The 22368-nt window shown below is 44.6% G+C and overlaps 1 protein-coding gene across 3 annotated transcripts in view; it reads left to right on the forward strand.

Moving 5' to 3' along the window:
• The window catches only part of SCYL1 (SCY1 like pseudokinase 1), an 846426-nt gene that overhangs the window by 687206 nt on the left and 136852 nt on the right, over positions 1 to 22368 (forward strand). For all 3 annotated transcript variants that reach the window (XM_069644735.1, XM_069644736.1, XM_069644734.1), the window contains one exon: positions 7337 to 7648. In XM_069644735.1, coding sequence (XP_069500836.1) covers positions 7337 to 7648 — 312 coding nt within the window. The remainder of the gene's footprint in view (positions 1 to 7336; positions 7649 to 22368) is intronic.

A 22368-nucleotide genomic window follows, 5' to 3' on the forward strand; every position in this document is an offset into this window, starting at 1 on the left:
GGTTTGCAACAGGCTCTAAACTGTTTACATACTGATCTTGGCAAGAATAAGTTGAGCCTGAGTATACCAAAATCAGCTATTCTGATAACAAGACAAACAAATTAAATTATAAATGGGATATAAACATAAACAAGGTCAGTCTTAAAGTGACGCATATGCTGATCTACCACCTGTATATCCTAATTTCCCCAAAACATGCACTTAGGAATCTTGTGCTAGATTACAAATGAAGCTAGCACCTTTTTACGCCCAAACAAAAATAATCGTTTGGTGTTATTGCAGATTTACATATGGTTTAGAGATTTTTATTCTTTTTATTCTTCACTGGCAGAAATTGGAAACAATCAAAAGGGATATTCTAGAAAAAGGTACTATGCCTGCCATCTGCAATTCCTTCTCTCCTTTTTTGGGAAAAATTAAAATTATATAGAAAAATCCTTGATCCCCCCCTCCAAATTCATTACGTTTTTTTGCATTCTGCATTGGCTAATAAATCATTTAGACCATTGAACCGTTTTGCACTGGAATGTGACAACTTTCTGAAGGATGTTGATTCCCATAGCCAAAAGGTATTAGATAATCCTATACGTATCTTTAGGTCAATTTATAACACAGGGACAATATGTATAAGAATTATTGAAGTCTACACAAACCTTTTGGTACTCTTCCAACTGGTATACATGCATTTTTGTTTTAACTTGTTGGGCACTCTGCAAAGATGGGGCTGCATCAGAGGTATACCTGTCGTAGATATGTATTCTTGCCTCTGTAACAACAAAGGTTATTGTGAATCGCTTAAGAACTTGTTGACTGATTGTCCTGCCATTTTTTCGCTGTGCATTTTATGGTTTCATAATTTTGTTAATATTCATGAGGACATCATACTCTCAAGCTTCTGGGAGAGACTTCTGACCTAGAATTTGTTGACCATTGCTCTTGTTCACTTTTTAATCAAGGTTAATGAACTTTTAGGTGAAAACATGTACATTTAATGGCTGAATGATCTTTAGTGTTCACTCTTTGTAGTATGATTTTATAGTGATTCTTATATTTGTTTTTATTTTTTGTCTTTTTTGCATGGTTTTATGGTGATTTCTGAGTGTATTTAAAACATTGCTGTTGTGTATACCATATTTTAAAGGTTTTTAACAAACTGTATACACAAATAAAATAAATACATACAAATAAAAATATAAATATATACAATCAACATTTGGTTCACTTAATAGACATCAGATAGCTTGCAGGTAAGGAAATTAGATGCAGTAAATGATGGGAACCAATCACAAAAACAGTATCCTAACTTGAGAAGTGCAAACCTTAAGATGAATGGGGCCTTGTGCCCTAAGGTCAGAGTCCAATATAATGTTTCTCACCAGTGTGAGTGCTCTTTAGAAAGTATGCAATGGGCTTTTGGTGGTGATTAGTTACAAACTAATAATGTTTTCAACAATTTACCAAAGAAAAAAGGTAATTGATCTCCTCCTGTTCCAGACCCACGGCTAACCCAGGGGCAGGATACCCCTCCCAGGTTTGACAACCAAAGGTGAATGGAGGAGAGACAGGAGACAAAGGAACTTGTTCCCAATTTTATCCTATGGAAGACAGGGGGTTGGGAGACAGGGGGGAGGCCCACTGATCCTTAACCCCCTGACTCTGATTTCTCTAGATGTCTTTGTGGATTGGCTGGGGGTCTCTGGGGCCTCTATCTTCTGCCGTTCAGTGAGAGGTGACCATGACCTGTGGGTTCAGGGATTCTTCCGGTCCGCTGGTAATGCAAGGTGCACCCCTATCTGTGTGTCGGAATGCATAATCCAATGATGCAGGCCTCCTTTGGACACTTTACTGAACAAAGGAAGGCGAGCTCCAGAGATGATCACTTTTTGCAGATATCAACAGGTGTCCTTAAAGTCGTGGTCACAGCTGCTGCTCCAGGTCAGGTTCCCTTGATTGGAGGTGGGAAGCTGAAATTCGGGGAGGAAGGCAACTTGTGGCCCAACCTGGTGACTACCAAAGTTCCCACATTCAACTCTGAATGGCAACGGTTCTGGTGAGGTAGCCCACGAGAGAGTTGGTCAGTCCACTGGGCAGTCCAGGGACACTTCCGAAGGCTCAGAAAGGCTGGATTCTCGAGAAGGCGTTGTGACTAGTTGGTCCCACTAGTACCAGGGGTGAAGCACGGCTCAGGGTCTTTAGAGATCAGGCAGAAGAGCAGGGCTTCATCGGACCGGACACAGGAAGGAGTGATGGGCCACTTCAGGAGTCCTCATCGGATCTTCAGTGGGCTGCTCTTCTTCGGGGGATTCTTGGCAGATCTCCAGAATAGCTGCAGAGGTCCTCCTTTTATCCAAGATTCAAGCTGGAAGCAAGCCCAAGTCCACCAATGGTAAGGTTCTGTACCATTCAACCAGCCAGTATTTGTCCAATCAGGGACAACTACTGGTTTCACATCCCCCCAGTAGTAGACTCTCTGGCACCTAAGATCTGGACTGGGACTAGACAGTCCCAGCCCCCTTCCTGGGCCAGACGCACACAAAAAGGCTCAATACCCCACGAAAGCAGCAGCTTTCCCGGGAAGAAGTAACCACAAAGTTTCCACATACTGATAGATTGAAGGACTGATCAATTCCCCATAACATGTGAGCAAAAGGCAAGGGAAGTGAAACTGAAGGTTTTACTTCCTTACAAAAAAAGTCAGGACTGGATAAAAACAAAGCAAACAGAATGGCATTCCATAGGAAACTATGGAAGGAATGTTGTAAAAAGATATTGTCTAACAACGAGTGCCCCAAAACAGATGAGTCAAACAAGGGGAGTATAGCAGAAAGGTTTTATTTATCTCCGAAAGCCAGGACAGGAATCAAATTCAAGCAAAATAATGGCGGGGGGTGTCCATTGTCAATGGAGGGATAGCTGAAACAAGAACATTTGTCCAACAGGACAACCTGTCTGTTTTCACACCAACCACAAATCCTTACAAGGACATATTAAGTATCTGCCTTCATTAGTCCTTTCTCCAAGATGTTCTTGTGCTTCCAAGATTTTCCCTTCCTTCCAAAAGAGTTTACCCTTCTGAATAGGTGTTGGGAAAGCTGCAAAATGTAAAGATGTTCCTATATCATTCAATGGGACCTCCAGCAAATCTACAGATGGTTTGTGTGAACCTGGTCTGGTTCTAGCTCACATAAGGATAGCAGCATGGAGGGCTCTTTCCTACTCATCCATTTAACTTTTTTGACCTATTACACCTAGTGAATCCCTGACAGGCTGATTTTGGTGGTAACCTGCTTTTTTGTTTTGTTTTTTTAACCCTTCTGGGTCCACTGCTCTGCGCCATTGTTTGCTGCTTGGCATCCCTTTCTGCAACATGCTACTCAAAATAGCTGCAATGTCGTTTTAAACCAGTCTTTTCTGTGCTTCACTGACCTTGTGGCAATATTTCTCTCAGGCTGGGTAAGGAAATGGCCCTATGTAGTTATGCCTCGTTGCATGCTCTGTCCAGAGCAAGCAAATGAAGCCTTTTGTGTGCCTGATGGTCGTAGCTTACTCCCATCTTTAGATTTCGGATTAGATGGGTGTTTTTCAAACCCAATTGAAGTTCAGTAAACACAGTTCAACTGTGATCACTTATGTCTGTCTTACTGTTTGACACCATGCCTTCCATAAAGCAGGTAGTGAGCATGGGAGGGTAGCGCACCAGGAAAGGGGCCAGATGCGGAGGAAATCAGGAGAAATGGGTTGGTGCCCCAGAAGAGACAGGGTCGTAAGCAGGGATTGAGGAATGCACACGCCTCTTTCTGGGAGCATAAACTGGGAGAGAAGGATGGACCACACTTTGAGGAAGCTGTTTGGGGTAGGTCTAGCCACTCAAACCTACTACCATTGAACACCTAACTGGAAGAGAATCGTAAAAATTCAGAAGAGGGCTGACACCCGTCTACTTCACGCTGCCTACGTTAAGTGAAACAAGATATTCAAATCCACACCACTCCTTCACTGACTACAGAACATGCAGGCTAGTCTCTGTCCTACTTCACCTTCTGTTAAGCACTGCCACATGTTTAGCCATACAGCCCATCAACCCTGTCGCACCTACCCCTCCTACATCCACTCATCCACAACCATGTTCCGAGGTTGCCCAAAGATATGAGCTCTCATTAAATAACAAAATCAAATAATTTATCTATTTATTTTTCCATTTGTAAAGCGCTCAAACCCTGGGGCACCAGGGCGCTGTTGCGAACCAGTTACATGATACAGACTTAAATGTGGCAGTATGTAATGTGCCGTGGATCAAAACAGACAAAACATATAATATAACAATAGGCAACATCAGGGTAGATGTCTGTTTAGGCAAAGAGACAAGTTTTCAACGCTTTGCAGAATGTCCAGTAGGAGTTCTTTGCTCTTAGATGTGTGGGGAGGGAGGTCAAGTGGTTAACTGCAAGTCGGGAAGCTCACCCCACCTCCTTTGGTTCTTTTGACTTTTGGTAGGGAGAGTCAATGAGCATAGATAGACCTAACTGGTCTGATGGATTTTGCTCTCTCAATTTTCTGGCCAAGGTATTGCGGGCGGTGTTGCTCAGACATTTGTGGGTGATGGATAACGTTTCGAAAATAATCCTTTTCCTGATCGGGAGCCAGTGCGCCTTTCTTCTGGCAGCTGAAATATGGTCTCTTCTGGGAATGTTTAGCGCAACTCGGAGGGCGTTGTTTTAGATCATCTGTAGTTTATGTTCTGTTTGGAATTCCGCGCAGAGGTGACATTACAATAATCCAGTTTTGCACCTGTGGTAGCTCTAGCAATGGTCAGGCAGCTTTCTGGCGTCAAAAACTGTCTTTCTGAATTGATGAGTTTGGCTGTGTATGCTGCTGAGGATACCCAGGCCAAAGGCGTGACAGAGGGTCACAATACTCCTTGCAGGAGAGCTAGGAGAGTACTAGCTCGAAAAAGAGATCACCGTAAGGTACAAAAAACAGGAAGGTTTATTTTAACAAGAAGACATATTTACAGAATTCTTTGTGTCGTTGCACATAATATATGCATACTGAAGTACATTTATAGTCTGCATATCGGTGGGTTAGTAATAAATAGTGACAAACTATTCCTTGTATTTACATTCACAATACATTAACATTGTCGACACATTAATTGATGTTTCTGGTTCGGTAGGTTGATGGCAAAGGGCAGTGGCTGGATGAAATGGAGCAGCGCTGCAAAGTTGTACCGAACTGTCTTCAGGACATAAAGTCGTGGTCGGACTTGGTTAAGTAAGATGGGCGTCATCCTATAGTTTAAGAATGGAGAACGCATTTAGATACAGTGATGCAAGAATTGCCAGATAATGAAAGTAGAGCTGCAAGGAGTCGACCTACCATGTGCAAGCAAGTTGACGCCATGGCGGTGGTCTTGTTTTCCCAGCTGTTGATTATTACGGCTGGGAGGGCAGTCTGCGGAAGTCAGATGCCCGAATCTAATTGGAAGGGGGTCAAAAATGACAATTGGGTACATGGCGGTGGGAAGCGCTTAGTGCAAGAAAAGGTTGCGGTACAGGTAAGCTCTTGTCGTGCGTGGGTTGGTGATTAGTTTTTGAGTAAGGTCCATCAAAGTGAATGACCTTCGTGAGTTTTGAATGCATAAATATGGCAGATAACCGTGCCTATGCGATTGATGCAGGAGGGTTTGTTAACAGGAGTCAAAAGCGGCCAAAGAGACGTGACTGGGTCACAAAGTGTTAAAAATGGAGAAGCATCAAAATGCAAGAAACTTAGCTATGACTGTGCGATTGGTGCAGGAGTTCAGGAGGGCTGTTATTATAAATGCCCTGTAAATTTTAATGGCGGACAAAGGAGTTCTCTGCTCTTAGATGTGTGGGGAGGGAGGTTGAGACGTTAACCGCAACAGTCGGGAAGCTCACCCCACCTCCTTTGGTTCTTTTGACTTTTGGTAGGGTGAGTCGATGAGCATAGATAGACCTAACTGGTCTGATAGATTTTGCTCTCTCAATTTTCTGGCCAAGGTATTGCGGGCGGTGTTGCTCAGACATTTGTGGGTGATAGATAACGAAAATAATCCTTTTCCTGATCGGGAGCCAGTGCGCCTTTCTTCTAGCAGCTGAAATATGGTCTCTTCTGGGGATGTTTAGCGCAACTCGGAGGGCGTTGTTTTAGATCATCTGTAGTTTGTTCTGTTTGGAATTCCCGGCAGAGGGGACATTACAATAATCCAGTTTTACACCTGTGGTAGCTCTAGCAAAGGTCAGGCAGCTTTCTGGCGTCAAAAACTGTCTTTCTGAATTGATTTTGGCTGTGTATGCTGCTGAGGATGCCACAGCACTTACTTGTTTGGTGAGGGAGAGGGCAGAGTCCAAGTGGACGCCCAGAGTTTTTCTGCAGCTGAGACGGGGGATCTGGAACCCATCTATGCTGAATGCAGTGTATTGGCCCTTGAGTTTCTGCAGCATGGCAGGTGGGCCTGCCAGCAGGATCTCAGTTTTATCATCGTTCAGACACAGGAAGTTGGAAGCTATTCATGTTTGAATTGTAGAGTATATTTTGTTGAGCATGAGGGAATCTTTTTCGTAGGAGCCTGACAGGGGTAGGAGGGATATGGGTGCCATTGGCATAGTTGGTATAGGATATGCCAATGTCATCCAGGATGTTGAATGGAGGTTTGGTGAATATGTTTTAGAGGGAGTGGGAGACACAGAACCCTTTGGGGATGCCACAGGGAATGGGCAGCACTCAGTGTCTGAGAATCATACCCAGAATAATTTTCGCGCTATTCCTGTATTTGGATCATATGGACCATTTTTATTGAGCAACTTAAATAGTTTTGCGCTAACAGTGGGCTCGGCCCTTTGCAAGAGGACAGTTTGGCCTTGGTGTTGATAATGGTTCTAGGAAGGCTACTGTCACTCCTTCTAATTAAGTACATCCCCTCTGATTTATTTCTCCCCGTCTCCCAAAGATTATACTTTTTTCCATTGATAAATTCTGCTCCACAATGACTGCACCTCTCTCCTAATGTTTGATTGTTGGTACTTCCCATTGCCTTTTCCATTCTCCCACTATTTCATCTGGTTTCAATCTCACTGAACTCCCATCTCAACTTTGCTCTCCTCCTTAAATTTGCTCTCCTCCTTTAGTGTGAATACTTCCATATCACAACCACGAAACCACACAACAAAATTTTGGAATTTCTTCTGTTATTTTATTCCTCAACACACGTTTGTGAAAGTGGATTTGTATGCAGTTCTAAATATTTTGGATGTACTTGTAATATTTTTATTCTGTAAAAACAAACTCAAAACATTTCACATTTCTTTATCAATAGTCTGTGAGCTCATCCTCCAAGAAGCCAACGTTAAACGTCAGTAAAGAGAGTTGGGATACAGACACTGTTTGGACTGATGAGAAGGGAAGAAACCAGCAAAGTCCAGTCATGACTTCGGATGATGGCTGGGGAAGTAACTGGGATGATGATTTTATTTCGAAACCTGTCCAGAAGGCAAATGTTCCGCAGTCAACCTTTGCCTCCAATGGTGCAAAACTTGCTAGTGAGTACGACTGGGACAGTGCAGGGAGCAAAGGCAAGCCGGAGGACTTCTTCACCAATGTGTCTCAGAGAGCAACATCAGTCATTCAGGTGTGAAACATCTTCTTTTTTTGTAGTTAACAGATCACTGTGTTGCTTTGCTTTTTACATCCTGTAGAATAATATTTCACCTTCCCTTTTATGGTCTAAATGACTGTTATGTCTTTCAATGTGTGGGGATCCATCATCTGCTGTTAAAAGGCAAGTCCTACTCAAATATGAAACTTTCCAATTCCTTGTATAATATTCCTTATAAGAAAGATCCCACTTTTAGAATGATCGGGTAAGAAAACAATTAATTGATAATACATTGATAGAATGGAAGCTTTGAATCTTTTTTTCCCATTAAAAGTTGGCCGGGTTCTTGATTTCCTAGATTCACGTTTATAGTTACTTTCTAAAGCCCGGCTTTGGGTTGATGTTCCACCAGTGATGTACAAGACCCCTTTGCTTGCATTTTAGTGAATTGTATTTGTATTTATTTGAGGAACAGGGATACCGATTCTGATTAGAAGTGACTTACATTAACACATTTACAGATACAGTCCCATGAAGGGTGCTTGTGCAATAGTACAAAGATGAGAACAATTGGTGAGCCAGTTTGAGGGTGTAAAAAAGTGGAACATGTACCAGGTACAAATCAAACCAAAATTATATATATATATAATATGTGAGGATGGGGGGGAGAGCAAGGTGAGGTTAGGCAGAGCGTTGAAGAGATCCACAGTTAGCCTGGCTTTGATTGTGATGGATAGTTGGTTCCAGTGGAGCGGGTGAATAGGGAGAAAGAGTGGAAGTGACAGGAGGCACAGGTAGGGCATGGGACAGTGAGGTTGAGCGGAAGGAGGATCTGAGGGAACAAGATGGTGAGTAAACTGGCATACAGTCTTATAGTTTCCAACAGAATCCATTCCAATCTGTGGGTGTTTATCCAGTCTCATTTTCTCTTTGGATTCTGGGAACTGAAGTTCTGATTTTCCAATTCTAAAACTCAAGACTATAAGTCCCAGAATTCAAAGAATTGGATCATGTTGGCAACTTTGCAGTCAGCCAGGTACTGAGGAGCAAGACCATTGATGGCTTTAGAAACTCGGAGAAGAAATGTTAAATGGGAGCGGTTGTGCATGTAGAGCTTGTTGTCAATAAGTAGAAGTAGGGGAGGATCTGGGTAGGTTGTAGAGAGCACGGGTTGCAAACTTGAGAACTTTGTCTAGAGGGAGGAAGGAGTAGAAATAAAAGCCAAAGAGTAAGCTTGGGCTGCAGTCCAGTTTTCTTTGCACACGGGTGGCAATTAGAGTTTTTGTAGAGTGGGTAGTAAAAAAGGTTGGATTTTCCGAATGTTGAGGTTCATATGAGTGGCAGAGGCAGTGGTAGTGATGAATTGTTGCAGTCGTAGGTATCTATCACAGAGGACCCCAAGATTGCAAGCTTTGGGGAACGAAGCAAGAAGGTCAGGCGGGAAGTAAATGGGAGAGGGGGGTTAGGGGTGGCATTGGAAGCCGGGAGCTAGATGACTTGCGTTTATGAAGAATTCGTCATCGGGCAGTGGAGAGCCATTCAGTGGCAAATTACATTTGGACAGTTTGTAATAAGTTCCAAGATGTCTGGGGTGAAGGAGGGAAATGAGAAAAATATTAGTGTCATCAGCAAAAAAGGTGATAGTGAAGAGCAGAGGTAAAAGGACTGGTCCTTGAGGGTGGGTCAGATGGGGGGGGGGGTGACGTGTCGACAGGGAGAGGGGTGAGGTCAGGAATTTGCGAGTTCCAAGAGATTTTAAAGGATCGGCTTTCCGTGTAGGGCAAGATCCAGGCAAGAGGAGATATGCAAAACCCAGGGTCCTGGCGAGTGAGGAGGAGAGAGGAGTGGTCGACCATGTCAGAAAGGTACTTAAGGATGAGCGTAGGAGAGAGTTTGGAGTGCTGAGTATGACAGAGAGAACGTTGGAGGAAAAATGCATGAATGCAGTCTCAGTTGAATGTTTACTATGGAACTCCGAGTAAAGTGGATCTCAAATGCCAGTATCCCGAATGTACTTGGTGATCCAGTTGAAGGACGCCTGCTCAAAGACCTTTGAATAGTGGGTGAAGGAGAGACATTGGGTTATAGTTTGCTGGGGAGTTTAGGTCCGCAGAGAGTTTCTTCAATAGGCGTAAGACAGTTGCAGATTTGAAGGAGTCAGGGAAGAGTTCAGTGTAAAGAGTTTAAAGAGCTCGGAGAGATGGGGCAAGTGATTGAGACGAAGTCTCAGCATTTCTAAAATGTAAGATTGGTTACTATTTTTTACTTCAGTATTATGGCTGTTTTTCTTAATTTCTCCATTGGTTCACTCATCATTAGGACTGATGACTACTAGCCATGCATTGGCTGGACATTGGCAACATTTATGGCATTCATCCAACAGTGCATATTTTTGTTTCTCGGGTAACTCATCCTGATTGTACTAACAAGCAACATCCCACAGCACCCATGTTGTCCCTGGTTGATTTTTGTTTCTACCCATAAAGTGTTTTGGGGAGTAGGATGCTGTCAGCTCTATCTTTTTATCATTTGGCTACACTGCACAGTATCCTTTTTACCACATTGGAAAACGTTTCCCCCAGTACATTGGCAATATTACGACTAATACATTTTAAAAATCCTACTTCACAGCCAGTTTGTCCATTAGGACAAATATAAATGGGCAAAATGTATGTTTTTTGTTTATGTAGGTGTAACGCTCACCTGACTCCCACGGGGGCGCTGGCCTGGTTCGCGCTGCTGTGACCTTGTCTAAGGTGATGCGCAGGGTTCGGAAGACGGACTGGACCGGGCCCCAGATCTGGCTTGTCTGACTCGCAGAAGTATCCTTCTGTAGGTGAGAATAGGGGGTTAACTGTCTGCGGGGTAATGCAATCGGCCTCCCACTTACCCCTCTCACCCTCCTCAAAACCCTTCTGTGCTTCCCCGTAGCGTCTTACCTTAGGGTCTGGAAGGACGAGCTCTCCATCCTGCTTCTGATGCAGGGGCGCGTTGGTATCCAGTTACGTCACTGGATTTTCGGATGGGTGAGAACCAAACTTGCTTGGCTTCCAGGTAAGTTTTTTCTATAAGTGGTTCCCCTTGTGTCCATGCATTAATGTTCTAATGCTAGTGTCTTTTTCCCCATAGGGGCCGGGGTACGGAATGCCGGGGAACAGGCACCGACCCGAGGTGAGCGGTGAAATCCTTGTGGAAATCAGGTAAGTCTTTAATGAGTGTTTTGGTAATGTCTTTTCATTCACTCATTAACGCTGATGTCTTTTTCCCCTTAGGGGCCGGGGTCCGAAAATGCCTGGATGCGGCGCGGACCCGAAATGAAAAGGGAATGACCCAACAGGTAAGTCTTGACATGGAGTTTTAGCTTCCCTTTTCCCTTCTTTCTCTCACCTTTGTTCTTGTCTTTTTCTCCCTAGGCGCGGGGGCGCGACTGCGAATCCGGATGGTCGCTGCTGAACATGGAGGCGCCCTGTAAAGGTGAGTAGAATGCGGAGCTGCAGCGATCGATGCGATATGCTTTTAAAAATAAATGTCTTCCTTTTCAGGATTGTCGGCGACATGTCTCTGGGATGCAGATTTAGCAGGTGAGGCCTTTTCCTTCTTCTGTTCTCTTGTTCCCTTCCTTTGCAGGTGATTCAGGATGCTGGCAGGTGTGGCAGAAGTCAAGATGCAGGAGCAGACACGGTGAGCGTCCAGCTGCTAGATGCAGAACAACGCGAAGCACGTCTGGCTGATCGGGTGTGGTTTACATAGCCTTGGAAGAAGTTCCTAGAATGTGTCCTTCCTCCAATCAGGTATGTATCCTTCCCCGACCACGCCCGGGTGGTAAATGAGTCCCACAGGTAAAGTAGTTCCTTTCAGGCCTCAAGGAGGCCGGGGTTCTGCAGCATGGTCTGCATCAGATAAGTGCACCCAAACACTTTCATAATGAACCTGGCGCCTATGGCGCCAGGACTGACATTTTCTATGAGCCTGGCGCCATAGGCGCCAGGACGCTGTCCAAAAGGCCCCTATAAGGGGTTGCTGGGACCTTCCCCGGGGACTTGATGTCCGCTTTCGGGGACGCAGGGCCTGAGCAGGCTCCCCGGGAGCGGGCATCGTGACAGCACTCCCCCCCCCCCCATGGCCCCTCCCAAGGTTGTTCCCTCGGGGGGTTTTGGTTTGTTTGGGAAGAGTTGGTGGAATTTCCTGACTAATCGAGGTGCATGCACATGGTCACTGGGTTCCCACGACCTCTCCTGAGGTCCGTACCCCTTCCAATCAATTAGGTAGAAAAGCTTTGACCTAAACATTTTTGAATCTAAAATGTTCTTCACTTCGAATTCGGGTTCCCCATCTATTTGAATAGGTTCTGGAGGTTTATGTAGTCGGGTTCCGGGGACCACTGGTTTCAGAAGTGACACATGAAAAACAGGGTGAATTCGCATATTAGCTGGTAAATCAAGTTTAACCGCTACTGGGTTAATTATTGCTGTAATAGAAAAAGGTCCCAGATATTTTGGGTTAAAAGTTCGAGGCCCTTTGAGCGGTAAATGTCTGGTAGCTAACCACACTTGATCCCCAATCTGATACGGAGGTGCTTCACTCCGATGTAGGTCGGCATTCTCCTTGTATTTTCTCTTGGCTTGTTGTAAATGCGTGGTTGCCTCTTTGAAGGCTCGGGTAATGGTAGAATGCAGATGTTCTACTGCGGGCACTCTGAGGTTCTGAGGTGAGTCGAGGTTTGAGGTTCGAGGGTGATGTCCAAACAAGGTATAAAAAGGACTATGGCCAGTTCCAGAGTGCACCGAATTATTATATGCGTATTCGGCTATCCAAAGAATGTCTTTCCAGTTGCTTTCAGATTGCTGTAACATACACCGTAAGTACTGCTCAAGGGTCTGATTTGTCCTCTCGGTCTGACCATCGGTCTGAGGGTGGTGACTGGTCGATAATCTTACGTCGATTTGTGCCATTTGACAACATTTGCGCCAGAAGTGGGAAATGAATTGGCTTCCCCGGTCAGAGATTAGTATAGATGGGAATCCATGTAGCCGAACAATATTTTCGAGGAATTCTTTGGCTAGGACAGAAGCTGAAGGTAAACCTTTCAAAGGAATGAAGTGGGCCATTTTGGAAAACAAATCCACAATTACCAGAATGGTATTGTATCCCGAACAAGGAGGCAAGTCCGTAATAAAATCCATTGATAGGGTGTGCCAGGGTGCTGGCGGTATGTCTAGAGGTTGAAGGAGACTGGCTGGTCTTTTCTTTTGACCTTTATTTTGGGCGCAAACACCACAGGACATCACAAAAGATTTAACATCTTTTCGCCAAGAGGGCCACCAGAATTGTCGTTTCACCTTTTCCATTGTCTTGGCAATACCGGGGTGTCCCTCTATTAATGTATCATGATAACCTGAAATAACTAGTTCGTGTAAATCCTTGTGCGGCAGGAATAAGCGTCCTTGGTAATAAGGTAAACCATTATCTATGGTAAAGTCTGATCCCTTTTGTATCGAATCCTGTAGGACTGTAGGGTCCAGGAGTTGTTTCACTCTGACTTGTATGTCTTCAAGCGTCTGTAACGAAGTCATGCCTAGAATTCTCTGTTCGGGAATTATTGGTACTGTTCCTGAGTTTGTAACAGATTCTCCCATTCCCATTCGGGATAAGGCGTCTGCTTTGCCGTTCTTGCAGCCAGGTCGATAGGTAATCACGAAATCAAATTCAGCGAAAAACAAAGCCCATCGGAGCTGCCGTGATGACTGAGCCTTGGCGGTTTTCAAATACTGTAAATTCCGGTGATCAGTGATCACCGTGATGGTATGTCGAGCGCCAAGCAGGTAATGCCGCCAGGCTTTAAAAGCGGACTTTATGGCTAACAGTTCTTTGTCAGTGATTGCGTAATTAATCTCTGGTGCCGAGAATTTTCTGGACCAAAATGCTACGGGATGCAGTTGGTTGGTTTCAGGATCTCTTTGAGACAGAACTGCTCCCATGGCTAGGCTGGATGCGTCAGTTTCGACGACATACGGGAGATCTGGACGTGGGTGTTTCAATATAGGTGCGGAGGTAAACTTAGCTTTTAAATCCTGGAAGGCCTGCTCGGCTTCTTCAGACCATTCAAAACGTTTATTTTTCCTCAAGAGTGCAGTAATGGGTTGTACTATGCGTGAAAATTCCAGGATAAACCTGCGATAGAAATTGGCAAAGCCGAGCATGCTTTGAACCCCATTTACAGAGCTAGTTGATGGCCATTTGAGGATGGCATCCACTTTTCTTGAGTCCATTCGGACTCCTTTGGGTGTCAGGATGAAACCGAGAAACTCAACTTCTGTGGTATGGAAAACACATTTCTCCAGTTTAGCAAATAGTTTGTGTTGGCGCAGTTTTTCCAGAACTGCCTTAACGTGTTTTCTGTGATCAGATTCCGAAGAGGAGTACACTAGAATGTCATCGATATAGACGACAACACAAACATCGATGAGTTCCCGAAGGACATCATTCATGAAGAATTGGAAGGCAGCAGGCGCATTGCACAACCCGAAAGGCATTACGTGGTATTCGAATAATCCATATTTTGTACGGAAGGCTGTTTTCCATTCGTCACCTTCTTTTACTCGGACCAGATGATATGCCCCCCGGAGATCTAACTTGGTGTATATGCAAGCGTCCTTCACCTGGTCAAGGAGTTCAGGAATCGGAGGCAGAGGATAACGGTTTTTAACCGTTATCTGGTTCAATGCGCGGTAATCGATACAAGTTCTAAGGTCGCCTTCTTTTTTAGGCACGAAGAACAAAGCCGAGTATGCCGGGGACTTTGACGGGCGAATAAAACCATTGGCGAGGTATTGATCCAAATATTGTCTCAAATGCAGGTTCTCAGGTTCGGTAAGGGCATAAATCCTGCTACAAGGGGGTTGTGCACCGGGCACCAGATCGATTTGGCAATCGTACGATCGGTGAGGAGGTAACGTGTTGGCCTGTTCCTTTTAGAAGACGTCCTGAAAGTCCTGGTATTCCGGAGGTAATTGCATGGAGGCAGAGGTTACAGATGCTAGATTAATCTTCAGGTTTTCTGGGTAGCATGTTTGTGCACAATCCGGGAAGGTTATTCTCTTAGCTCGCCAATCAATTCGAGGATTGTGTCTCTAACCAAGGAATTCCAAGAATAACCTGAAACTGTGGAGCCTTGATTACATCAAACACAACTGCCTCCCGATGGCCGTCAGGACCAATAAGAGTCACCCCAGTAGTGGAATGTGTTACCGGTCCAGAGGCAATTTCAGTTCCATCGACTGTGGTGATGACATCTTTGCTGGTTTTAGGACGGAGAGGGAGTTTAATCCTAGAGGCCAATTCACGATCCACATAGTTTCCAATAGCCCCACTATCGATGTATGCCTTTATTGCATGCAACCGCTTAGGCTTTTCTGGATTTACGAGAACCATTGGCACAATGAAATGCGAGGTCTGAGAGTTAGTTTTCAAGTTCGGCAAGCGGACCCCTACACTTGTCGGGCTGAGTCGTTTCCCGAAACAGAGTCTTCATGGTTTTTATCAGCGGCTCCTACCGCTTTTCGGGGCGGTTTTGCCGGGCAATCTCGTAGAAAGTGTCCAGAGTTCCCACAATAAAGACATAATTTTAACTGCCGCCTCCTTTCACGTTCCTTTTGAGTTAAGGGTTCTTTAACTCCTCCAATTTGCATAGGCTCAGAGACATCAACTCCCTTGGGGTTAGCGTGGGTCTTGACCAACACCCGGGTCTCAAACCTGGACCGATCTGTTTTTCTGTTTTGAAGTCTGTGATCCAATTGGACCACTAAGTCTATTCTGTGCATTCTTGGGGCGGATTTACAACTTGGGCCAAGACATCTTTAAGTTCTCCGCGTAGACCTCGATAAAATAACGTGACTCTTTTATCCTCTGGCCATCCCGTTTCCACAATTAGTCTATTAAAGGTTGCAATATAGGATAGGAGGTCCTGATTGCCCTGTCGCAGGGATAGAAGTTCGTCATCCAGAGCCTGCCCCTGAGAGTGTCGAGCAAATAACCTTTCCATGCTTGCTTGAAATCCTTGGAAATCACGGAGGATCGGGTCATCTTGAGTAACTAGTGGAACTGACCAATCGGCAGCGCAGCCGCTGAGATATGACAATACAAAGGCTACTTTGGTCTGATCATTAGGGAAGGCCCCAGGTCTGCATAGGAAGTGCAAACGACACTGATTCATGAATACGGCGAATCGTTTGGGGTCCCCAGCAAAGCGTTCAGGTGGGGCCAGCGGCATGTTTCCAGGTAGATTAATCTGCACAGGGTTACTGGGAACCACAGGAGCGGGGTTCCCTCCGGAACAGGGTAGAGGAGTTTGTCCAGCTTGACCTTGCAAAAGCTGTCTGGCCAGGTCATCAGTTCTTTCCTTTGATATTATTAATTCCCTCTTGAGGGCATTAGTCTCTTGACGAGTGGCATGTACTTCGGCCAGTAATTCCCCCAGTAATTGGGCCAACTGATCAGTCTCAGAAGTTTCCATAGCGCCTGGGTGGGAATTTGTAGGAAGTCTTCGCGTTCTGTAACGCTCACCTAACTCCCACGGGGGCGCTGGCCTGGTTCGCGCTGCTATGACCTCGTCTAAGGTGATGCGCAGGGTTCGGAAGACGGACTGGACCGGGCCCCAGATCTGGCTTGTCTGACTCGCAGAAGTATCCTTCTGTAGGTGAGAATAGGGGGTTAACTGTCTGCGGGGTAATGCAATCGGCCTCCCACTTACCCCTCTCACCCTCCTCAAAACCCTTCTGTGCTTCCCCGTAGCGTCTCACCTTAGGGTCTGGAAGGACGAGCTCTCCATCCTGCTTCTGATGCAGGGGCGCGTTGGTATCCAGTTACGTCACTGGATTTTCGATGGGTGAGAACCAAACTTGCTTGGCTTCCAGGTAAGTTTTTTCTATAAGTGGTTCCCCTTGTGTCCATGCATTAATGTTCTAATGCTAGTGTCTTTTTCCCCATAGGGGCCGGGGTACGGAATGCCGGGGAACAGGCACCGACCCGAGGTGAGCGGTGAAATCCTTGTGGAAATCAGGTAAGTCTTTAATTAGTGTTTTGGTAATGTCTTTTCATTCACTCATTAACGCTGATGTCTTTTTCCCCTTGGGGGCCGGGGTCCGAAAATGCCTGGATGCGGCGCGGACCCGAAATGAAAAGGGAATGACCCAACAGGTAAGTCTTGACCATGGAGTTTTAGCTTCCCTTTTTCCTTCTTTCTCTCACCTTTGTTCTTGTCTTTTTCTCACTAGGCGCGGGGGCGCGACTGCGAATCCGGATGGTCGCTGCTGAACATGGAGGCGCCCTGTAAAGGTGAGTAGAATGCGGCGCTGCAGCGATCGATGCGATATGCTTTTAAAAATAAATGTCTTCCTTTTTCAGGATTGTCGGCGAAATGTCTCTGGGATGCAGATTTAGCAGGTGAGGCCTTTTCCTTCTTCTGTTCTCTTGTTCCCTTCCTTTGCAGGTGATTCAGGATGCTGGCAGGTGTGGCAGAAGTCAAGATGCAGGAGCAGACACGGTGAGCGTCCAGCTGCTAGATGCAGAACAACGCGAAGCACGTGTGGCTGATCGGGTGTGGTTTAAATAGCCTTGGAAGAAGTTCCTAGATTGTGTCCTTCCTCCAATCAGGTATGTATCCTTCCCCGACCACGCCCGGGTGGTAAATGAGTCCCACAGGTAAAGTAGTTCCTTTCAGGCCTCAAGGAGGCCGGGGTTCTGCAGCATGGTCTGCATCAGGTAAGTGCACCCAAACACTTTCATAATGAGCCTGGCGCCTATGGCGCCAGAACTGACATTTTCTATGAGCCTGGCGCCATAGGCGCCAGGACGCTGTCCAAAGGGCCCCTAATAAGGGGTTGCTGGGACCTTCCCCGGGGACTTGATGTCCGCTTTCGGGGACGCAGGGCCTGAGCCGGCTCCCCGGGAGCGGGCATCGTGACAGTAGGCTCCTTGCAGATCGCGAAGTGTGTGGCTGCTATCTGATTTAGATTGGATGAGGGTTTCCTTGACAATCCACATCTGTGTTTGCTTAAGTGAATGGAGGTTGGCTGGTCAATCCTTATAGGGTATCTGCCAAAATGATTAAAGGTGCATGGCTGTTGATTGGTGGGCAGGGCTAACTCTCTATTTGTGTGTGCTTGTGTAATGAGGGTGGTAGAGATTTAGAGATTTATTTGCTGAAATGTAACTTTGAATTAGGTGGAGAGTGATGACATCTACGCACAAAATACATGTGGCCTGGCTATCATCTAGTTGCAAGGAGAAACGGAAAAACCTTTCAAAATCGAACTGACAGTAAAACGGCAAGAGACTTCCTGTTGCCATTGGGACGCGTTATGTGAGGCTGCACTCTTTTGATAATAGCTTCTGGAAGGTTATTGCCAGAAATGTTCATGGCTTAAATTTAGGTTGCTCTGAAGGGCCTATGGTTTGTTACTGAACGTGACTTGTCAGACCACTTTAACATGTTTTATAGCTCTGGTTTCATTATAACCTCTGAGGCCAATAATACAATAATCTTGTTCCATCTGAATTGGAGAATTCTGTAACCATTTACAGTTGGAGAGCTTGGACTGATCGTTGAACTGTAAAGACCATTGAAGGCACATTGGGCTGACAGGGTGCCACATTACCTTTTCAGTTCTTGTACTGAACAATGGGCTCCTTTCCTTACCCCTAGGTGTTCAATGCAATATTGGTAGAAAATGATATGCTTCAGAGCTGAAAGAATGGCGCTTTAATACCCATCTATAAAGAAAAGGCAATGAAGAATCTCCCTTGACTTATCGCCCAGTTACCTTGCTGGACGGCACATCCAAGCTATTCTCCGGTATCCTTAAGAAAAGATTGGAGGAATCGGCTATATAGTAATGTTCTCTCAGATACTATGCTTGCCTTCAGGCCTGGGAGGGGGACTGTAAACCAATGCATTAACCTTTACCTGCTTCTTGCCAAATATGTTTCCTATGGGGACTCCTGTCATTGTGGCCTTTATGGAATTCAGCATTTGAGCATATAGACCGGAACCTCCTTTGGCAAATCTTTGATGAAATGGGTGTTCCAAGACCACTACTACGAATGCTGTAATCTGTACATTCTGATTCAAAGTTTCTCGTAGATTTGGAAAGGGGGTGAGCTGAGTAGCAACATCAAGGTGGAGAAAGGGGTATGGCAGGAGTGCCTGCTTGCGCCCCTCCTCTTTAACTTGTCTATAAAGTCCCTCCCTTCTGTTTCGAAGAAGGTGGGAACAGATGCTCCACATTGTGTGGAATGTGGTTTCCTGTGCTGAGGTATGCAGATGTTGCTGCTCTTATAGCTAGAACTCCTAAATCCTTCCAATCCTTAGTAGAGGGCTGTCAACTTCATGACTCTCCTGGATTTAAGGTGAATATTGGCAAGTGCTATGCGTTATGTTTTTCTACTAAATCTGGTCAACATCCCAAGATTTTTCTTGTCTGAAAAAGATTGACTGACTGTGAACATTTGGAGTATTTGGGGATAAGCTTTAAAAGAAGGCTTCATTGGAATGACAACGTATGTAAAAAAAGATTAAAAATGAAACAAGTCATTGGTGGACTGTTTCGGTTTCCTGAGACTTTGCAACAACTCCCTGTTCAACATATGCGAACTGCTTACAGATGAGGTGTTTGTCAGTTAGTTGTGGTCTGTGGGTAAAATGGATGGGCTCCAATGCGAGGTGAATTGTCTTCTCTCACAGCTTTTGGGTGAGCCCAGACCACCTCAACATAGGCTACCCACTTAGAAACTGGGCAAGCTCATATTTCAGATATCTTGTCACTTAAGCCTATTCTATTGTGGCGATCTCAATGGTTGGGCAAGGTGAAAAGCTGACTAAATTCTAGAGAAGACACTTGTTGACCCTAGGTAGATGCCACAATATTGAATGGTTGGCATATATAAAATGCTTCCTCCGATCAGTGTGCTTGGAATGTTTTGAGAACTCTGATCACATTACCGCACTGTCAGTTCAAATGCTAAAACTGAAGTTCATGGCGCTGTGGGGAAGTGACATGGAGGACTTAAATTGTTTGAAATCCTCTGTAAGACAATGCATGCCTCAATCACCATCTATAGGGACAGAGAGGTATTTAAATCTGGTTACCAGCTCTTACCATAGATGACTGCTTACTCGAGCCAGGCTAAATATGTTGTTGGTAAGGGCCATAACCGGAAAGTGGTGTGATGTAAAGTATCCAAAATATGTTAATTGTTTTTTGTGGTGCGACCAAACCCCTGGCCCACTTTGTGCTTTTCTATCCTCTTTACAATGCTATAGGGAAGATGGTATCTCCTTGTTTTCCTAAGGGACAGTGGCTTAAGATATTGGAAACCTGCTTTTATGTTGTTGCTATACATCCCTTATGGTACAAGTGTTTTTAAATTTGCCTGCTTCTTACACATTGTATGGAAAAGGAGAATAGCAATTGTTATGTGTTTTGACACACTTAATTGTGATTGTAATCAAATGGCTTTTACAGTTCTTTCTATCCTTGTTGATATGCATGTCCATGAATATTGCATGTATGTGTTTATGTTGTTTATGGATTCTGTGTTAATACGAATACACTGCTTTGACTGATTGAAGTAAATAAAGAAAGTTGGCATTGGTTGGGGAACTTCAGGAGAAGTTCCTCTGGCAAAAATAAGTCATTAAAGACAGTGATCCAAATATTAAAGAGGGAGAGGGAGCAAAGTTGAGGGGCCCTTAAAAGTGGCTCTAAAATCCCCAGAAATAGGAATTTTGTCTTTCAATGTATTTAAAACCTGTTTTCTGGTTACAAAAAAGATACATTATGGTATTCCATGTGTATAGGGTTAGTGCATTAGCATATGTAATACAATGTGAATCATAGTTTAAAAACAATGTTATCTTCAATAATACAAAGCAGCTAGAAACACTTTAGCATTTGTATATATCCAGAAACAAAGCAGTTCTGTAAAATGCACTTGTCCAAGAGAAAAACATTCTGGAAATCTAGTTGTGATGTACAAAATAATATACTTGTCGGAAGTTGCTGCCCAAATCAATGAAATAAGGAACACAAATAGGCATGTTTCGAAAAAAGAGTGCTACACATACACAGCTATAACAAGACATGTTTTTCTAAAGTGTGGCTTAATGAAATCCAATTCCTTAATTTCTTACCAAATAAATGAATGGTCTGACCTATGTAAAAGATGCATAGAACTTTCTTGAAATAAATTGTAATACCTGTACCTGGCCCAAACTAATTTTATATTATAGGCTGACCCTGGTCGCCCAATGGCTAAGGTGAAACTTATGATCAATTAATTTCACAAGATTCAATGGCTAATCACTTTTGACATGTTGGATGCATCAGCATGACATTTTTCACAAATGTTTTTGTCCCAAGGCCAAAGATTGATTGATTGACATAATGTGTGCAGCGGTTCAAGTTACAAATCTTCCAAAAAAAGTAAAAGTAGTCACAGCAATAGGTGGACTATGGACGAGGAGTACAGTAGTCACTACGGTTGAGTAACATTTACTGCACTGATTTCATGTGCCCCTACCGCTATACTTTGTGGAGATTACCAAGCATTCACTGACTGAAGAGGGGTGGTGGAACTGAAACATCAGCCCTAGAACTGGAGTCCAAGCAGTGATGACGGCATAAATAAAGCAAGGCTCAAGTGGTGGCCCTGGCAGTAACCTCCCAAGGAACGTGTCTCTGAAAGGCCACGAGTCTGCCTTGTCCCAAACAGTGTGGGCTTGAAGCCCCTCAGAAGGAGGCAATCCTCCTTCCACGATGCAAGAAACTGTCCACCAAGCTATTGTGGAATTTGAGGCCAACTGGCCATGAGATTTGCTGTCATAGAGAACAAAGAACCTCTCATACATGAACTTGCAGGTCCTATCTAGATACAACTTCAGAGCTCAGCAGATTGTGTTAAGTTCTTTCTCCCTCCAAGGATGTATTAGGAGAATACATGGAAAGGAAACCTGTGTTACTTTGCAAGTCTGATAATACTTTGGGTAAATGTGAAGGGTGCATAAGAAATACCACCTTGTCCTTGTGGATAGTGGATAGTGGTAAAAGGTTCAGCCCCAAAAGGTCCTGCATCTCACTGACCCTGCGGCCTGATGTGCTGGCCACCAGAAAAGCGGTCTTCCAGGCCACCAGATTTATTTCCACTGTGGCCACAGGTTCAAATTAGTTTTAGCCAGAGCAGTAGGAATGCAATTGTTGCCCTAGCTAGGATGAGGGCTCCTAACCCATCAAAATGAAACTTCAGAACCTCATTGGTGAGGGAGAACAAGCTTCCTTCGACTTTCTTATAGGCTGCCCCAGTCGAAATGCAGATGCAGCTGGATTCGACCAACATTCCCGAAGATGCCAGAAATGAGACCAAATACAGTCCAGGCCACACTATTTGCATTTTGTATTTATTTTAACAGGGATATCAATTTCTAACAGAAGTGGCTTAGAGTAACACATTTACATATTGCAGGGGCATTACCAAGAAGTGTGCCTGTACAATAAATAGTGCAAAGATTGCAAAGATGAGAACAAGTGGTGAGCCAGTTTGAGGTTGTAACAATGTGGAACATATACCAGGGACAAAACAAAATCAACAGAACAAAAATATAAGAAAACAGGTGACGTACAAAGGTAACATTAACCTAAGGGGTCACTGCTTCAAACTAAAGAGGGGTACTGGTTAGATATTCAAAATTAAATTAAGCA

Source organism: Ambystoma mexicanum, chromosome 2p, assembly GCF_040938575.1.
Source record: "Ambystoma mexicanum isolate Mex_15411 chromosome 2p, UKY_AmexF1_1, whole genome shotgun sequence".
Taxonomy (NCBI): Eukaryota; Metazoa; Chordata; class Amphibia; order Caudata; family Ambystomatidae; genus Ambystoma; species Ambystoma mexicanum.